The sequence below is a fragment of the Lontra canadensis genome, unplaced genomic scaffold, assembly GCF_010015895.1.
Source record: "Lontra canadensis isolate GAN:19392208 unplaced genomic scaffold, GSC_riverotter_1.0 scaffold21, whole genome shotgun sequence".
Lineage (NCBI taxonomy): Eukaryota > Metazoa > Chordata > Mammalia > Carnivora > Mustelidae > Lontra > Lontra canadensis.
The window spans coordinates 24,707,341-24,728,087 of record NW_022631015.1 but is presented as its reverse complement, the minus strand read 5'-3'; the positions used below and the strand labels follow the sequence as shown (position 1 = coordinate 24,728,087).

Genomic DNA, 20,747 nt, shown 5'->3' with positions numbered 1-20,747 from the left:
CTCCTTACTGCTTTCCAGGGAGGCTGTATCAGTTTACATTCCCATCAACTGTGCATGAGTTTTCCCTCACTGACTCTTGTTATCTTTTGTCTTTTTTATGACAGCCATTTTAACAGGTGCGAGTGATATCTGTGGTTGCGTTTTGCATCTTCTTGACATATCTCTTGGCTAGTTGTATGTCTTCTTTGGAAAAATGTCAATTCGGTTCCTCTGTCCTTTAAAAGAAGTATAATTGCTGGTTTTTATGCCCCTGAATTGCATGAATTTCTTTTTTTATTATTTTTTATTTCTTTATTAACATATAATGTATTATTAGCCCCAGGGGTACAGGTCTGTGATTCACTAGGTTTACACACTTCACAGCACTAACCATAGCACACACCCTCCCCAATGTCCATAACCTCACCACCCACTCACTACTCCCCCATCCCCAGCAACCCTCAGTTTATTTTGTGAGATTAAGAGTCCCTTATAGTTTGTCTCCCTCCCGATCTCATCTTGTTTCATTTATTCCTTTCCTACCCCCCAAACCCCTACATTGCCTATCAGCTTCCTCATATCAGGGAGATCATATGATAATTGTCTTTCTCTGATTGACTTCTATCGCACAGCATAATACCTGCTAGTTTAATCCACGTTGTTGCAAATGGCAAGATTTCATTTCTTTTAATGGCTGAATAGTATTCCATTATATATATATATATATATATATATATACCACATCTTCTTTATCCATTGGTCTGTTGATGGACATCTAGGTTCTTTCCATAGTTTGGCTATTGTGGACATTGCTGCTATAAACATTCAGATGTACATGTCCCTTCGGATCACTACATTTGTGTCTTCAGGGTAAATATCCAGTAGTGCAATTGCTGGGTCATAGGGTAGCTCTATTTTCAACTTTTTGAGGAACCTCCACACTGTTTTCCAGAATGGCTACACCAGCTTGAATTAACACCAACAGTGTAGGAGGGTTCCCCTTTCTCTGCATCCTTGCCAGCATCTGTCATTTCCAGACTTGTTAATTTTAGCCATTCTGACTGGTGTGAGTTGGCATCTGACTGTGGTTTTGATTTGTATTGAACTGGATGAGTTTCTTATATGCTTTCGATATGACCCCTTATCAGGTGGAAGATATGTAAGTATTTTCTCCCTTTCCGTAGGCTGACTTTTCATTTTCTTGATTGTTTCTTTTGCTGTGCAGAAGGTTTTTAGATTGATGTACTTTCATTTATTAATGTTTTTCTTTTGTTGCTAATGCTTTTGGTGTCATATGCAGCCCTGAGTTGAATTTGGATTTGTTTTACCTATTTTTGAACTTATGCAGAGGGGTTGTTTACTTTGTAACTTGCATCCCTTCCTCAGCACATTATGTGAAAAAGATTGTTCCGATTTGTTTAGTTGGAGTTTTATTCATACTGTTGGAAAGTACTCCTGTATGAATATGTCACAGTTTACCAGTTTACTGTGGATGGGTCTTTGGGTTTGTTCGGGTTTTGGTTAATACCAGTGACAGTGCTGTGGAGTGACATATATGTGTGTCTTGGGGCAGGCAACGGAACACTGTCCTGGATAATATTGGATCCAGGAATGTGAGTGTGGGTCTGTGTCTGTAGATAATGCCTCACGAGTGTCAAAGTGACTTGAGCGTGTAAGGCTGGCAGTGAGTGGGGCCTGGGACACAAAGGGTTAACAGCAGGTCCCTGATTCCTTCCCTCTTTAGGATACCCACACTGTAGTGTCTGCCAGTTCCCCCCTGACTCTCAGGAGGGGATCTAAGTGGTATAGGGATAACTGAGAATTTTCAAATCCGAGAACGTTTTTAGCAAGAAGTAGTTAATCTCTTGGTTGAAGAGGGTAAATGAACCTGGAACTTACAGATCTAGGAGAAACAGCCACAAACCACCCAACTTCCTTCCATTTTTTGAAGTGATTATTTTAACTATCCAAATAAGGTAAAAATCATTTGGAACTTAAATGCAAGACTAGCTGAAAATAAATCATCTGTGTTTTGTTAAAGGAGGTGATTTTCTTATACTGTTTGAGTACATCACTAAAACCTATCAATATAAACTGAACAGTGTTCTAGGTGATTAGAGATTTAGTTTTCCCTTTGCTCTATTAGAAGTTTGGTAGAATTTGGTTGCCTTCCTTTATATTCATGGTAATGATAAGCATGTGCCTAATTATTAGCTCTGTGGTTCCATATACATTGGTTATGAATGAAATTAAATTAATAATTTATTCACATATTTACATTAAAATTATATAGCTGAATTATTTATATGTAAATATTTGGTCAGCTGTGAGGATAAAAATCTTAGGTGATTTGTAAAACTTATAGATGATTCACAGATGATAGCCAAGGTGGCTGGCGAGATCATGGGAGTTATTTGTCCTCTGTGAAATAAGTGAAATAACAAAGGAGACAAACTAGGTCTCCTCTGGCTTTGTCCTTGATCGTCGTTCTCCCTGTGGACGGCCATCTCTGGACAGCTCAGTGACAGGGGCTCATTAACAGTGTGGGGCATCTGCTTCCCAGAGACGTCAGCCAGGGAAATGCATTTGGTTTTTGGTGACAGCCCAGTCACAGCTGAGTGTCACAGCACCCTCTCCTGTGCTCATAAGGGACTCCCTGTCATACAGCCAGGTCACTGCTTTTGGGAAACCAAGGTGGAGTTTGCAATTGCCTTCATCTCCTACGTCCTAGAGGCAAAGTGCAGATCTCTGTACCACATGAAGACATGTGAAGTCATCACAGAAAACATCCCTTTGCTTAGGAAAAACCTATGGATAACCCAGTATTGGTATAGTCAGGCTTTGCACTTACTGCATACAACTAAGTGCCAATCTCCAGTACTGTCTTTAGACAATGACTTGGAACGGAGGTAGGAAAATAGCTTAGACCCCACAGAGAAGGTGAGCAAAGGTGAGTGAAATGGAACTTGGTCTGTGTGTTGCTTTAGGAATGGTAAATGGGTTTCTTTTTACTAGGGAATGTTCTTGAAACAGAAAAGCTGTATTGGTTTGCATAATGGTTCATTGTCTAAAGGAACAGACGGTGGTAGTTCACGAACTCCAAAAACTAAATTTAGGTGTTCGTTATAGACTCCACCAAATCATTCCCGGACGTTTCAGTGTGTTGCAGTACATTCATTATACCTATGTATGCACACGTGGAAAACACTTTAAGTATGTATCTATAGTGGTAATAAAATATGCCCTTCAGGAATAGAATTAGAGTATGCATATGTGTAAAAGTATCAGACTCTATGATTCCATGCTTTCCAATTGGTTTGTATTGTCTGTGAAAACAGACAGTATTTGTTTTCTATGCTGAAAACTCATTGTCAGTGTTTATCATTTCTAAATGATCATTTTCTCCCTTATGAGTTACCAGCATATCTAAAATACATATGTAGTTCTAAAAAAATGCTATGTTGAAGATTACAACAGGGGAGTTCCATAGTCGATCAAAGCATTTTTATTTGGACACTGGGTTCCATCCTTCTATGCTTGCGCAGGATCATGAATGGACTCTGTGTGAATGCTGTTGGGGCCCTGCTCAGACGCTCTTTACCTGGCTGCTGCTCCGATCCTAACCCTATGTGTTAGGAATATGGGCTGCCAGGTTCACAGCCATTCCCTTCTTCAGAGATTTGCCCTCAGCTGAGAGGGAGCCACTTTGCCAGGGGGTCTCGGGAACACATTTGGGACAGCTCACAGCCAGGGACAGACTCATGGGAGAGACAAAAGGCTGCCAATGTCAAGGCAGGACTAAGTCTGATACAATGCACGGTCCACAGCTGTGCTGTCCAATACTGGAGTACGGAGCCACAGAAAGTCATTTAAATTTAAATTAATTAAAATTAAGTAGAATACAAAATTCGGTTTCTCAACTAGCCTATTATTTAATTTATTTTTTAAAATTTCATTTACCAGAATTTATTGTTTATGCACCACACTCAGTGTTCCATGCAATATGTGCCTTCCATAATACCCACCACCAGGTTCAACAACCTCCAACCCCTGCCCCTTCAAAACCCTTAGATTGTTTTTCAGAGTCCATAGTCTCTTATGGTCTGTCCTCCCCTCCAATTTCCCTCAAGTCCCTTCTCCTCTCCATCTCCCCATGTCCTCCGTGTTATTTCTTATGCTCCACAAATAAGTGTAACCATATGATAATTGACTCTCTCTGCTTAACATATTTCATTCCGCATAATCTCTTCCAGTCCCATCCATGTTGATATAAAAGTTGCATATTAATCCTTTCTGATAGAGGCATAATACTTCATAGTATATATGGACCACATCTTCCTTATCCATTCGTGCATTGAAGGGCATCTTGGTTCTTTCCACAGTTTGGCGACCGTGGCCATTGCTGCTATGAACATTGGGTTACAGATGGCTCTTCTTTTTAGTACATCTGTATCTTTGGGGCAAATACCCAGTAGTGGAATTGCAGAGTCATAGAGAAGCTCTATTTTTAATTTCTTTTTTAATTTTTTATTATTTATTTATTTTTAAATTTCTTTTCAGCGTAACAGAATTCATTGTTTATGCACCACACCCAGTGCTCCATGCAATCCATGCCCTCCATAATACCCACCACCTGGCTCCCCCAACCTCCCACCCCTCACCCCTTCAAAACCCTCAGGTCGTTTTTCAGAGTTCATAGTCTCTCATGGTTCACCTCCCCTTCCAATTTCCCTCAACTGCCTTCTCCTCTCCATCTCCCCATGTCCTCCATGTTATTTCTTATGCTCCACAAATAAGTAAAACCATATGATAATTGTCTCTCTCTGCTTGACTTATTTCACTCAGCATAATCTCTTCCAGTCCCATCCATGTTGCTACAAAAGTTGGGTATTCATTCTTTCTGATGGAGGCATAATACTCCATAGTGTATATGGGCCACATCTTCCTTATCCATTTGTCCGTTGAAGGGCATCTTGGTTCTTTCCACAGTTTGGCGACCGTGGCCATTGCTGCTATAAACATTGGGGTACAGATGACCTTTCTTTTCACTACATCTGTATCTTTGGGGTAAATACCCAGTAGTGCAATTGCAGGGTCATAGGGAAGCTCTATTTTTAATTTCTTAAGGAATTTCCACACTGTTTTCCAAAGTGGCTGCACCAACTTGCATTCCCACCAACAGTGGAAGAGGGTTCCCCTTTCTCCACATCCTCTCCAATACACGTTGTTTCCTGTCTTGCTAATTTTGACCATTCTAACTGGTGTAAGGTGGTATCTCAAGGTGGTTTTAATTTTAATCTCTCTGATCGCTAGTGATGATGAACATTTTTTCATGTGTCTGATAGCCATTTGTATGTCTTCATTGGGGAAGTGTCTGTTCATGTCTTCTGCCCATTTTTTAACATGATTATCTGTTTTGTGTGTGTTGAGTTTGAGAAGTTCTTTATAGATCCTGGATATCAGCCTTTTGTCTGTACTGTCATTTGCGAATATCTTCTCCCATTCCATGGGTTGCCTCTTTGTTTTGTTTCCTTTGCTGTGCAGAAGCTTTTGATCTTGATGAAATCCCAAAAATTCATTTTCGCTTTTGTTTCCTTTGCCTTTGGAGACATATCTTGAGAGAAGTTCCTGTGGCTGATATTGAAGAGGTTACTGCCTATGATCTCCTCTATGATTCTGATGGATTCCTGCCTCACATTGAGGTCTTTTATCCATTTCAATTTTATCTTTGTGTATGGTGTAAGAGAATGGTCAAGTTTCATTCTTCTACATATAGCCATCCATTTTTCTCAGCACTATTTATTGAAGAGACTGTCTTTTTTCCACTGTATATTTTTTCCTGCTTTGTTGGAGATCAGCTTCGAGAAGGTACTAACCTAATGTTGATGGGTATCTGAGATTTTAGATAATACTAGAATATCCTGTTCTATGACCTTCTGTTTCTGCTTAAAGGTTTCCATTATAGGCATTTTCTTGTCATTGCTTTGAGAATATATTTGTCCTTATCTCTATATATCTATTTAAATATTTTAGCATAGGGATTTTACCATAGGGAGTAAAGCAGAACATTACACTTTGTACATAGATTACACAGTTGGGTAAATTTTTAAAATGTTTAAAAATTTGAAAATGTTTATTCTGAGTAGAATGTTGATCGTGGATTATCCCACGTTTTTTAGGAATTTCATGTGCTCTACTTGGTACTGTTTGGAGCAGAAATCTGCAGAAGGAAGAGGAACGTCATGGCCAGTGAATTTTAGAGTTCTGATTCCCCCTGACTATGCAGGGCCAAGGAATTTTCAGAGTTCTGGTTATACTGTTACCATGATTTTAAGCATCTTTAGGACAAAAGTTAAGCAGTGTAATTGAATGGTGGTGGTGTTTTCAGGTTCTCTCTGATTTGAGTATTTAGTTGTTTTACTACCATACAAAAAAAAATCCAAACAAACCTGTAGCTTTCAAAAATATAATATCTTAGAGAGGTAACTCTGATATAATGTTCATATGCCGAACTATTAATGATATTTTGAATGTAATTGAATTATTTGAATATGTATATTCCAGTTACTAAATTCTTATATCTGAAAGTATTTTTGCAATTATGTTGTATTTTATTGCATGTGAGGTATGTAGAAATCCAGTTATGTACAATCATGAGATATGTATTTACAGTAAAGTCTCTCTTTATTTCTTTCTGATTCTTCCTGATGGCTCTCCCTCTTTTTCCCTCATCCCCATTCTTTCTAAAATATATGTATAAACTTAACAGTACTTTAAGTGTCTTTAAGTTCAGACTAAAAGACTTTTCATATTTATGACTGATGGCAACACAAGGTTCATTATTTCATTTACTTAAAGTACGTATTAATGATTTACTTTTCGTGATAATGTGGAACTAAATTGGTATAAGCTAAGTCAATCTCGATCATTTATTTAAATACTACCTTTAATATTCTATGACTGTGTCTTATGACAGATGCACCTCCCCTGCCACCAACTTTTTTTTTTTTTCTTTTAAAAGTTGTTAAACACTTGGTCCTAACAGGAAACATGTGCTAACAGAGGATGGAACAGAAAAATGGCAGTTCTTTCACGGGGTTTATCCTGCTGGGGTTCTCTGACCGGCCTCAACTGGAGCTAGTCCTCTTTGTGGTTCTCCTGATCTTCTACCTGTTCACTCTGCTGGGAAACACCACCATCATTGCCTTGTCCCACCTCGACCCACATCTTCAGACTCCCATGTACTTTTTCCTCTCCAACCTAAGCTTTCTGGACCTGTGTTACACGACCAGCACTGTCCCTCAGCTCCTGGTTCATCTCAGGACAACAGACAAGTCTATCTCATTTGGTGGCTGTGTAGCTCAGCTCTTCATCTCACTAGGGCTGGGATGCACGGAATGCATTCTGTTAGGGCTCATGGCGTTTGACCGCTATGCAGCCATCTGCAAGCCCCTGCAGTACACTGTGATCATGCACCCCCGTCTCTGTGCCCTCATGGCTTCTGCATCATGGTTTATTGGTTTTGGCAACTCCTTATTGCAGACAGTGCTCATCTTCCTTTTGCCACTTTGTGGGAGAAATAAAATAGACCACTTCCTTTGTGAGATTCCTGCACTGCTCAAGCTTGCCTGTGTTGACACCACTGTGAATGAGTCTGAGCTCTTCTTTGCCAGTGTGATCATTCTCATTGTACCTGTGACATTAATCATCTTATCCTATGGTCAGATCATCAGAGCGGTCTTAAGAATAAAGTCATCTGCAGGTCAGAGGAAAGCGTTTGGCACATGTGGGTCCCACATCACAGTGGTCTCCCTGTTCTATGGCACGGCCATCTATGCTTACCTCCAGCCCAGCAACAACTACTCCCAGGATCAGGGCAAGTTAACTTCTCTCTTCTACACTATCGTCACGCCCATGGTCAACCCTGTCATATATTCTCTGCGGAACAAGGATGTGACGGGAGCAATGAAGAAGGTGCTTTGCAGGGGCCATGACTCCAGATGATTGGGCGGGGAAGACCCTTTGATGGAAGGCATTGAATGCCATGGCATATAAGATGTTTATGTCCTTCCTGTATCACTCAGAATTCTCTCTGACATCTTTCAAGGGAATCGTTACCTGATGCTTTTATGAAAGTCCATGTTCAAAATCTAAGCTCATGGATTCATGCAGCCTCCACACATACGACCTAGTGTCCTAGAGCACATTCATCATATTGTTATTTTAAAATTTCAGAGGTTTTTCATATTCCTCCCTGATTTGGGAACACTATTCCATTCCTTTTTGCAAGAAGACACACACATATCATAAAGTCATGGGGAAATACAAATGACTAAAACATGATAAGAAATACTAATATTTTAGCATTTTTCTAGCAAATTGTTGGAGACATATCATTTATTCTTGCACTGTGACCATGGCTCTGTTACGAGGTCCATAGGCTGATTGGATCACAACTTTTTCATAGAATTAGGTGGGCAACTCTGGGAAAAACAAACTTTTAGCTCAGAGAAAAGCCTATTAACACCAGTCCCAATAAATCCACTCAGATATCGGGCCCTAGTATGACAACACCAGTGTGACGGTGATTTTAGGTAACCTTCCTGTCCCAGACATTGGGGGCGTGATGCATACCTGCCAGTGACAGTAGGAGCATCGATGGTCATAAGCAGGTGGTGCTGACAAGTGAGTTTGGGCACAGCCAGACGAGCACCAACGTTGAGACCTACGAGTTGTTGTTTGTGTCCGTGAGCCACCCTGTTTGTTACAAATGACTCTTGAGCACAGTATCGTATCTGAACAGAACACGAAAGAAGCTCTGTTTTATAGTCTATCTATTTTACCTACAATAATGCAGCAAAAGTTCCAAAGGGTAAAAGACATTTAGACCCTTTCTTCATACTATTTTGTAAATTCTTCGATCCAGGCATCAACTGATCAATGCTTTTATATCTCACATCCACCAAAAGCCCCATATATTTCAATACTATAAAAATATAGGAAGTGCCCGCTATTTCACAAGAAATGCCATGTCTGTGGAGCTTACTTAGATTCACCAGGAGGAAATGTAAAGAATAAATAGAATGTATATTAATTATTAAACATCTCCATACGTCTCTACTTTACAAATAGCCATCTCATTATGAACTGTCATACAATTCTGAATTAGGAGTAATAAATATAAACATCCCAGAACAACTGAATCTGACATTGTAGCCCTTCGATCTTAACTCTAGCTCAGTTTGCACAGAAATGTGTTTTGGGGTATGGATCTGGGTTTTTGTATATATGTATTGTCACAAATAGTGTATTTTCCCATGGAGGCTGGAGCTTTGACAATGTCATCTTCACAGAAATGTTTCTGATTTTGGAAGGCTTTCCCAATGCGTAACCCAGTGTTGGTAAATGTGTTTGTGTCTTGGACTGGACACATACGCATGGCAACTCTCCTGTTCCCTATCCTGATGGCTAACCAGCATCCCCGGGGCCTTGAACTCTGAGCTGGCCATACTCATGCCAAGTGATCTTGCTGCAGAGACAGCATGTGGAGGCTGAAAATGACACCCAGGGGAGATCATGCACATGGTCAGGTTTTCTCTGTATCGCTACACACATCACAATATTCTTACTTGAAATCAACACCTGGGATGTATCTTGACACCATAGTGATGCTTCATGTATGCCAGTAGGAAAACAGTTCTGTACATTGTTTATCTCCGACGGTGACAAATTTCCCACTCTCCATTATGTTTCAACCACATCCTGACAGTTATACCCAAATGGTCACCTTAAAGTCCTTTAAATGAACTCTCCTTGGTGCAAAACCCATCAAGGTCTCATGAAACCACATGGCCTGTTGTTGGGTGAGCAACTACTTCTCTGCTCTTAAGGACACACAGAACCCTGGGGCAAAACATTTTCATTTCCTTTAAGTGAATGTTTGAATGGCATTTGGATATTTATTTTACATGGGAATAAATTATAGAGAACAAAGTTTCCCTGGAATCCAAAATAAAAAAGAAATTATTTGAAAGTCCAAACACAAGTTGAAAATTGTTCCATAACATTTTTCTAATGTTAAGAATCTGACTCCCACACTCTCCATGCTTTGTCTACAACAGACTCCAGGGTTGTGTAAATTGTCACCAATATCATTTGGACTGTTTCCTTCTTTTTTGCTTTTTAAGATTTTATTTATTTGACAGAGAGAGAGAGAGATTATAAGTAGGCACAGAGGGAGGCAGAAAGAGAGGGGAAAGCAGGCTCCCCACTGAGCAGAGAGCCCAATGTGGAGCTTGATCCCAGGACCCTGAGATCCTGACCTGAGCTGAAGGCAGAGGATTAACCCATTGAGCCACCCAGGCGCCCTGGACTGTTTCCTTTGTATGTTCACTAATAACTGTGGCATGGCTGTGGACTTGAACCCAAGGCTTGGCTAAATTATTTTATTCCATCTGTCTTTAGCACCTGGAGGTGAGCGTGATGATTATGTTCTAGAGCAATTCATGGATTCTTCCAGCTCTTTACCTTTCAGAGGAACATGGGTGCACACCATCAGCTCAGGTAATGCATGTTTGCTGAGACTCAAAATGTCCAACTTGCATGAAACACAAGTTCTATTTTTGTTTTGATTGTTTTTGTAGGTTTGAAATTACTTCATATTTTCTTATTTAATTTTTTATTAAGTTTTTATTTCCATTATAGTTAACATACAGTCTATTATTAATTTTAGGTGTACAGTATAATATTTCAACAATTCAATACAACACCCAGTGCTCATCACAAGTGCCCTCCTTAATCCCCATCACTTATTTCACCCATCCCCCCACTCATGTTCCCTCTGGAGATCATCAGTGTGTTGTTCTCCATGGTTGTTCTGTTTCTTGGTTGTCTCTCTCTTTTTTAGCTTTGCTCATTTGTCTTGCTTCTTAAATCCACATACAAATGAAATCATATGGTATTTGTCTTCCTCTGACCGACTTATTTCACTTAACATAATACCCTCTAGTTCCATTCAGTACATTCTAAATGGCAAGATTTCATTCTTCTTTATGATTAATATTCCATTGTATGTATATATCACATCTTTTTCTAGTCATCTATTGATGCACTTTTGGATTGCTTCCATAGTTTGGTTATTATAAATAATGCTGCTATAAACATAGTGGTGCATGTATCACTTTGTATGGTCTTTTTTGGGTAAATACCCAGTAGTGCCATTACTTGAGGGTAGGTTTGTTCTATATTTAAATTTTTGAGGAATCTCTATACTGTTTTCCACAGTGCGTGCACCAGCTTACTTTCCAACCAAGAGTGCAGGAGGGTTCCTTTTTCTCCACGACCTCATTCATGTTTTCTTCTAGTGCTTGATTTTAGCCATTCTGACAAGTGTGAGGGGATATCTCATTGTGGTTTTGGTTTGCATTTCTCTGAAGAGCCATGATTTGAGCATCTTTTCTGTATCTATTGAGATCTGTATGTCTTCTTTGGAGAAATGTCTGTTCATGACTTCTGTCCATTTTTAAAATTGGACTATCTGGGGTTTTTGCATATTGTATGTATAAGATCTTTACATATTTTGAGTACTAACCCTTTATTAGATATGTCATTTATAAATCTTCTCCCATTCTGTAGGCTTTCTTTTTGTTTTGAGTCACAGTTTTTTTTTCCCCTAAAAGCTGTTCCAAAGTTACTTTATTATCTTTTAACTTTTTAATTATTTATAAAAATTTTAATCCCAGTATTGCTAACATACAGTGTTATACTAGATTCAGATGTAGGATATACTGATTCAACACTTCCATCATCACAAATTTACTCTTTGTTTGCTATCACCTATGTAACCCATCCCCCGCCACCATCCCTCTTATGGTACGAGTCAGCACAGAGAGGCTTGGGAGATTCTCATATTATGTGTCCCTACCTTTGTAGCCCAGTTCTGACTTTAGACTGTCATTTGGTAGCATATTTGCAGTCTATAGAGGTAGGCTCTTAACAGACCCTCTGCATCATGCTGAAATCACTACTAGATCAGTAATCAGAGTCCAGCTGCCCCTCTAAGACCCTCATGTATCCTGTAGTCTATGCATTTCACAGTTACTCTTTGCCAGAGTTCTGCTCTGTCCAGGCTCACTGAGGCAGGAGGAACAGGTTATAAGTCCCTGTGAGCTCTTTCCTTTGCAGGTGACTTCAGAGGCTTGTTTTATAATATAAGTGATAGCTTCTTTCATTGATGTGCTATTGTAGCTTATTTCAGACCTGGTCATGCAGATTCTGGAAGCCACTGTGCATGGAAATGTGGTTTGCTGGGAAGGTGGGCTCTATGTAAATGCAGAAATGAGAGGATGAATGACTGCTGCTCAGAAGGGTCAGGGGATGGGTTCCCTGAGGTGCCCTTAGAGACTGGACGCTTGCTTTGGGGAGGGAGACATTTCCTTCCCCCTCCCCACAGTGTTCTTCCAACTGTTTTGGAATGAAATGGAGATGATAGGGAGTAACAGGAGAAAAAAACCAAAGCTTAAGTACCTACATATGGAGGTCCAATAATGAAATTGAGACTCAAAGAAGTGATCATGTCAGGCAGGGTTTAAACTTCTATACAAAGACAAGAAATGTACGAAGAATTGGCAGGATAAAGAAAACAGGTGTTTGGGAACTTTAGTTAGGAGGAATTCTAAATGGAATTCTTTTTGTTATGTCCAGTTAGCCACTATACAGCACATCACTGGTTTTTGATGTAGTAGTGTTCAGTGATTCGTTAATTGTATATAACACCCACTGCTCATCATAACATGTGCCCTCCTTAGTACTAATCACCTGGCAACCCCATCCCTATACCCTCCTCCCCTCTGAAACCCTCAGATTATTTCCTGGAGTCCACAGTCTCTTATGATTCATCTCCCTCTCTGATTTCTTCCCCTTCAGTTTTCCCTCCTTTCCCCTATGATCCTCCAAGCTATTCCTTATGTTACACATAGAGGTGAAACTATATGATAATTGTCTTTCTCTGCTTGACTTACTCACTTAGCATATTTCCCTCCAGTTACATCCATGTTGCTGCAAATGGTAGTTATTCATCCTTTCTGATGGCTGATAATATTCCACTGTATATATGCACCACATCTCCTTTATCCATTCGTCTATTGAAGGGCATCTTGGCTCCTTCTACAGTTTGGCTATTGTGGCCATTGCTGCTATGAACATTGGAGTGCACGTGCCCCTTCTTTTCACTACATCTGTTTCTTTGGGGCAAATACCTAGTAGTGCAATTGCTGGGTCTTAGGGTAGCTCTATTTTTAACATCTTGAGGAAACTCCACACTGTTTGCCAAAGTGGCTATACCAGCTTCTATCCCACCAACAGTGGGAGAGTTCCCTTTTCTCCACATCCTCAGCAACATTTGTTGTTTCTTGTCTTGTTAATTTTTGTCATTCAAACTGTGTAAGGTGGGATCTCATTGTGGTTTTGCTTTGTATTTCTCTGGTGCTGAGTGATGTTGAACATTTTTTCATGTGTCTATTAGCCATTTGAATATCTTCTTTGGAGAAGTGTCTGTTGGTGTCTTCTGCCCAGTTTTTGACATGATTATCTGTTTTTTGGGGGTTGAGTTTGAGAAGTTCTTTATAGATCTTGGATATCTGCCTTTTGTCTGTAATGTCTTTTGCAAACACCTTCTCTCTTTCCGTGGGTTGCCTCTTAGTTTTGTTGACTGTTTCCTTTGCTGTAGAAGCTTTTTATCTTGATGAAATCCAAATAATTCATTTTTGCTTTTGTTTCCCTTGCCTTTAGAGATGTGTCTTGTAAGAAGCTTCTGTGGCCCATGGCAAAGAGTTTACTGCCTATGTTCTCCTCTAGGATTTTGGTGGGTTCCTGTTTCACATTAAGATCTTTCATCCAGGGGCACCTGGGTGGCTCAGTGGGTTGAGCCTCTGCCTTCAGCTCAGGTCATGATCTCAGGGTCCTGGGATCGAGCCCCACATCAGTCTCTCTGCCCACCAGGGAGCCTGCTTCCCTCTCTCTCTCTCTGTCTGCCTCTCTGCCTACTTGTGATCTCTGTCAAATAAATAAATAAAATCTTAAAAAAAAAGATCTTTCAACCAGTTTGAGTTTATCTTTGTATATGGTATAATAGAATAGTCCAGTTTCATTCTTCTGCATGTGGTTGTCTAATTTTCCCAGCACCATTTATTGAAGAGACTGTTTTTTTTTTTTTCCCCCATTGGATATTTTTTTCCTGATCTGTCAAAAATTAGCTGACCATTGAGTTGAGGGTCCATTTCTGGGCTCTCTATTCTTTTCCATTGACCCAGGTGTCTGTTTTTTGCTGTCTTGATGATCACAGCTTTGTAATAGAGATTGAAGTCAGACACTTTGGTTTTCTCTTTCAACATTCCCCTGGCGATTCAATTTGGGGTCTTCTCTGATTCCGTACAAATTTTAGGATTGTGTGTTGCAGCTTCTTGAAAAATGCCAGTGGTATTTTGATAGGGATTGCATTGAAAGTGTAGATTGCTCTGGGAAGCATGGACATTTTCACAATGTTTATTCTTCCTATCCATGAGCATGGAACGTTTTTCCACCTCTTTGTGTCTTCCTCAATTTCTTTTATAAGTATTCTATAGTTTCTAGAGTATAGATCCTTTACCTCTTTGGGTAAGTAAAGATACCTCTGGGTATCTCATGGTTTTTGGGTGCTATTGTAAATGGAATCGATTCCCTAATTTCTTTTTCTTCTGTCTCATTGTTAGTGTATAGAAATGCATCTAATTTCTGTGCTTTGATTTTGTATCTTGCCACATTATTGAATTGCTGTATGAGTTCTAGTAATTTTGGGGGTTGAGACTATTAGGTTTTCCACATAAAGAATCATGTCATCTGGGAAGAGAGTTTGACTTCTTTGCCAATCTAAGTGCATTTTATTTCTTTTTATTGTCTGATTGCTGAGGTTAGGACTTCTACTACTATGTTGAACAAAAGTGGTGAGAGTGGGCATCCCTGTTGTATTCTTGACCTTAAGGGAAAAGCTCTCAGTTTTTCCCCATTGAGAATGAATGAGTGAAAAGCTGTGTGCTTTTCATAGATGACTTTTATGAAATTGAGGTATGTTCCCTCTATCCCTATATTTTAAAGAGTTTGAATCAGGAAAGGATGCTGTATTTTGTCAAATGCTTTTTCTGCATCAATTGAGAGGATTATATGGTTGTCTCTTTGATAATGTGCTCTATCACATTGATTGATTTGTTAAACCACTCTTGCCTCCCAGGAATAAATCCCACCAAGTTGCGATGGATAATCCTTTTAGTGTACTGTTGGATCCTATTAGCTAGGATCTTATTGAGTATTTTGGCATCCATGTTCATCAGGGATATTGGTCTGTAATTCTCCTTTTTCATGGGGTCTTTGCCTGGTTTTGGGATCAGGGTAATGCTGGCCTCATAGAATGAGTTTGAGAGTTTTCCTTCCATTTTTATTTTTTGAAATAGCTTCAGTAGAATAGATATTATTTTGTCTCTAAATGTTTGGTAGAATTCCCCTGAGAAGCCATCGAGCCCTGGACTTTTGTTTTTTGAGAAGTTTTTTTTTTTTTTTTCCCTACTGTTCCAATTTCCTTGCTGGTTATTGGTCAGTTCAGATTGTCTATTTCTTCCTGTTTCAGTCTTGGTAGTTTATAAGTCCAGGGATGCATCCATTTCTTCCAAATTGTCAAGTTTTTTGTCATATAGCTGCTGGTAATAAGTTATAATAATTGTCTCTATTCCTTTGGTATTGGTTGTGATCTCTCCCCTTTCATTCATGATTTTATTAATTTGGGTCCTTTCTCTTTTCTTTTGGATAAGTCTGGCCAGAGGTTTATTGATCTTATTCTTTCAGAGAACCAGCTTCTAGTTTTGTTGAGCTGTTCTACTCTATTTCTAGTTTCTATTTCATTGATTTCTGCTCCAATCTTTATTTTTTCTCTTCTCCTGCTTGGTTTAGGCTTTATTTGCTGTTCTTTCTCCAGGTCCTTTAGGTGTAAGGTGGGCTTGTGCATATGGGATTTTTCTACCTTTTTGAGAGAGGCTTGGATGGCTATGTATTTCCCCCTTAGAACTGCCTATGCCGTATCCCATAGGTTTTGGACAGGTATGTTTTGACTCTCATTGGTTTGCATGAATTTTTTAAGTTCTTCTTTAATTTCTTGTTTACCCAATCATTCTTTACCAGGATGTTCTTTACCTTCCAAGTGTTTGTGTTCCTTCCAAATTTTTTCTTGTGATTAAATTCCATTTTCAAAGCATTGTGGTTTAATAACATGCAGGGAGTAACCTCTATCTTTTGGTATTGGTTGAGACCTGATTTGTGACCCAGAGAAAGTTCCATGTCCACTTGGGAAGAATGTGTATTCTGTTGCTTTAAAGGAGAATGTTCTGTATATATCTAAGAAGTCCACCTGGTCCAATGTGTCTTTCACAGGTCTTGTTTCTTTGTTCATCTTCTGCTTGATGATCTGTCCACTGCTGAGAGTGGAGTGTTGACATATCCTACTATTAATATATTATTATCAATATCTTTCTTTATTTTGGTTATTGTTTTATATAAATGGCTGTTCCCATACTGGGGGCCTAGATATTTACATTTGTTAGCTCTTCTTATTGGACAGACCCTTTAAGTATAATATAGTGTCCCTCAATGTCCCTTATTACTGTCTGTGTTTAAAGTCTAATTTGTCTGAAATGAGGATTGCTACCCCAGCTTTCTTCTGAGGTCCATTAACAAGGTTCTCCATCTCCTCACTTTCAATCTGGAGGTGTCTTTAGGTTCAAAATGAGTCTCTTGTAGACAATATATGGATGGTTCCTGTTTTTTTACTCCATCTGCTTCCTTGTTTCATTTGCTAGGAGCATTTAACCCATTTACATTTAGAGTGACTATTGAAAGATATGAATTTAGTGCCATTTTATTGCCTGTAAAATCCCTCTTTCCATAGATTTTCTGTTTCTTTCTGGTCTGTGTGACTCTTGGGATTTCTCTTCATTTATAGAATCCCTCTTAATATTTGAGGACTGGCTCGGTGGTCACATATTCTTTCAGTTTCTGCTTGTCCTGGAAGCGCTTTAGCTCTCATCCACTCTGAATGACATCCTAGGTGGATAAAATATTCTTAGTTGCATATTCATTTCATTTAGTACGCTGAATATATCTTGCCAACACTTTCTGGCTCACCAGGTGTCTGTGGATAGATCTGATGTTCTTTTGATGTTACTCCCTGTAGAGACCCTCCTTTCCCTAGGTTTTCTCAGGATTTTTTCCTTGGCTGTACAATTTTCAGGCTTCACTATTATATGTTCAGGTGGTGAGCTATATTCATTGATTTTGGGAGGGCTTCTCTCAGCCTCTTGGACTCAAATGCTTTTTTCCTCCCCCAGAATAGGGAAATTCTCAGCTATGATTTACTCAAATATACCTTCTAGCACTCTCTCTCTCTCTCTCTCTCTCCACCCACTTAGGGATCCCAATATTTCTGACATTGGAACTTTTCATGGCATCATTAATCTCTGCAATCCTTTTCTCATGTGTTACTAGAAGCCTGTCTCTGTTTTCTTCCACTTTCTTCTATAAGCTTGTCTTCTAGATCACTAATTTGTTTTTCTGCCTCATTTGCTCTGGCTGTTAGAGTATCCAATTTAGACTGCAACTCATTCATAGCATTTTTAAGTTTGGCCTGATTAGATCTCATTTCTAACCTTAGAAATTCTATATTGTCACTAATGCTTCTTTCAAGTCTAGCTATTGATGTCATGCTTGCTCTCCAGAATTCTATCTCTGACATTTTGCTTATATCCATATCCATTAGTTCTGTGGCAGATGACATTGTCTCTGTTTCTTTTCTTTGTTGAGAGTTCCACCTCCTAGTCATTCTCTCAAGGGATAGTTGGGTGAATGATCAGAGTTCAAAATATCAACCAGGACCTAAGCAAGACGCATCCTAGGAAAATCCAGAGTGGTTAGAAACCACCAACAAAAAACAAAGCCAAAAGGAAACACATAATAAAATTCATAAAATTAAAAAATACTTTTTTAAAGGAGAGGTGAGGGGAAGGTAGGCTATAATCTTTCAGTGTGGACAAAGCAGGGTATTTCAGTTGTCTCTGGGTGTATTTTGGTCTGTTTTTTAGAGGACACTACTTCCCAAAACTACAAGGAAAATAAAACGTGTGTGTGTGTGTGTGTGTGTGTGTGTGTGTGTGTGTATGTGTAAGACTGGATAGGGAAAAAAGGACTACAATAAAGCATATATCTATAAAGAAATACAGGTATGAAAAAGTACAAGTTAAAGAGCTACTATGAAATATAAGTTTATATAATAAACATCTAGTTGAAATGAGAAAAAGGTAAAAGAAAAACAGAGATAAAGCATTAAAAAAAGAATAGAAAGAAAAAGAGAGTTGTATCTGAAAAAAAAAAACAAAAAACAAAACAAAACAAAACAAAACAAAACACACAAAAAAACCAGGAGGCAATGTCTACAGCCCAACTGGAGCTCAGTATACTATTTTCCTCTGGCATTAGAATTTTATAGTCTTATGGGGTCCATAGGGTTGTCATCCCCTTGTTCTTCCAGCCTGTCTTCCAGCCTTTCCATCAAAGGGTCTTCCCCGCCCTGTCATCTGGAGTCCTGGCCCCTACAAAGCACCTTCTTCATTGCTCCTGTCACATCCTTGTTCCTCAGTGTATATATGACAGGGTTGACCATGGGGGTGATGATGGTGTAGAACAGAGAAACAAACTTGCCCTGATCCTGGGAATAGTTGTTGCTGGGCTGGAGGTAAGCATAGATGGCCGTGCCATAGAACAGGGAGACCACTGTGATGTGGGACCCACATGTCCCAAATGCTTTCCTCTGCCCTGCAGATGACTTTATTCTTAAGACCGCTCTGACGATCTGACCATAGGAGAAGATGATTAATGTCACAGGTATGAGGAGAATGACCACACTGACAAAGAAGAGCTCAGACTCATTCACAGTGGTGTCAACACAGGCAAGCTTGAGCAGTGGGGGGACCTCACAGAAGAAGTGGTCTATTTTATTTCTCCCACAAAGTGGTAAAAGGAAGATGAGCACTGTCTGCAATGAGGAGTTACCAAAACCAATAAACCATGATGCAGAAGCCATGAGGGCACAGAGACGGGGGTGCATGATCACGGTGTACTGCAGGGGCTTGCAGATGGCTGCATAGCGGTCAAACGCCATGACCCCTAACAGAATGCATTCTGTGGATCCCAGCCCTAGAGCAACAAACAGTTGAACTACACAGCCACCAAAGGAGATAGACTTGTCTGCTGTCCTGAGATGAACCAGGAGCTGAGGGACAGTGCTGGTCGTGTAACACAGGTCCAGAAAGCTTAGGTTGGAGAGGAAAAAGTACATGGGAGTCTGAAGATGTGGGTCGAGGTGGGACAAGGCAATGATGGTGGCGTTTCCCAGCAGAGTGAACAGGTAGAAGATCAGGAGGACCACAAAGAGGACTAGCTCCAGTTGAGGCCGGTCAGAGAACCCCAGCAGGATAAACCCCGTGAAAGAACTGCCATTTTTCTGTTCCATCCTCTGTTAGTACATGTTTCCTGTCAGGACCAAGCATTTAGCAATTTTTAAAGGAAATCTTCAAAAAAGTAAACAGTTGGTGGGGGTGGGAGGAGGATCTATTATGTTTTAAAGTAAAGGTCATTGGACTTTATCAGTAACTATTTGAAGAAATGGTGTACTCATTGAAATTGCATAGCTTATACCAATTTAGTTCCACATTATCACAAAAAGTAAATCATTTTAATTTAATATAAGAAAAAAAATACATAATGCCCCCTGTATTTGCCTCAGTTGTAGGTACAAAAGATCTTTTGGTTAGAGATTAATGGCACTTAAAGTACTGTAAATATGTAGGTTAATTTAAAAAAATTTTAAGTATTTATCTAAATTAAATTTAGTTAACGTAAACTGTATTATTAGTTTCAGAGGCAGAGTTCAGTGATTCATCAGTTGTGTATAACATCTTGTGCCGATTACATCGTGTGCCTTCCTTAATTTCCATTATCCACTTACCCTGTTCTCCCACTCACCTCCCCTCCAGCAACCCTCAGTTTGTTTCCTATGGTTAGACTCCCTCTCTATTTTCATTTTATTTTATTTTTCCTTCCTTTCCCCTAGGTTCATCTGTTTGGTTTCTTAAATTCCACATATAAGTGAAATCATATGGTATTTGAGTTTCTCTGACTGACTTATTTTGCTTAGCATAATACCCTCTAGTTCCATCTTGTTATTGTAAATGGCAAGATTTCATTCTTTTTGGTGGCTGAGTAATATTCGTTTAGATAAGGATAGCTAAAGCTAAAATTATATATATATGTGTGTGTGTGTGTGTGTGTGTGTGTGTGTGTGTGTGTGTGTGTATACACATATAGTCTTTATCCATTTATTTGTCGACGGACACCTGGGCTCTTTCTATATTTTGGCTATTGTGGGCATTGCTGATATAATCATTGGGGTGCAGGTGCCCTTTCAAATCACTATGTTTCTATCCTTTGGATAAATACCTAGTAGTGCAATTGCTGGGTTGTAGGGTAACTCTTTTTTCAACGTTTTGAGGAGTTTTCCAGAGTGGCTACACCAGTTTGCATTCCCACCAACAGTGTAGAGGGTACCCCTTTCTCTGTAACCTTGCCAATATCTGTTGTTTCCTGACTTGTTAACTTTAGCCATTCTGACCAGTGTGAGGTGGTATCTCATTATGGTT

The 20,747-nt window shown here is 39.4% G+C and overlaps 2 protein-coding genes across 2 annotated transcripts; one reads left to right on the top strand and one right to left on the bottom strand.

The window, feature by feature from the left end:
• The first annotated feature begins 7,039 nt into the window (after positions 1 to 7,039).
• On the top strand, positions 7,040 to 7,983 carry LOC116870105 (putative olfactory receptor 2B8). Its single transcript, XM_032861799.1, has one exon. The coding sequence runs from the start codon at positions 7,045 to 7,047 to the stop codon at positions 7,981 to 7,983; it is 939 nt and encodes a 312-aa protein (XP_032717690.1). The 5' UTR covers positions 7,040 to 7,044.
• Positions 7,984 to 18,622: 10,639 nt separating this feature from the next.
• LOC116870104 (putative olfactory receptor 2B8) lies at positions 18,623 to 19,576 on the bottom strand. The gene is given in 1 exon segment (XM_032861798.1): positions 18,623 to 19,576. A coding segment is annotated over 1 exon segment (954 nt).
• Positions 19,577 to 20,747: the final 1,171 nt, after the last annotated feature.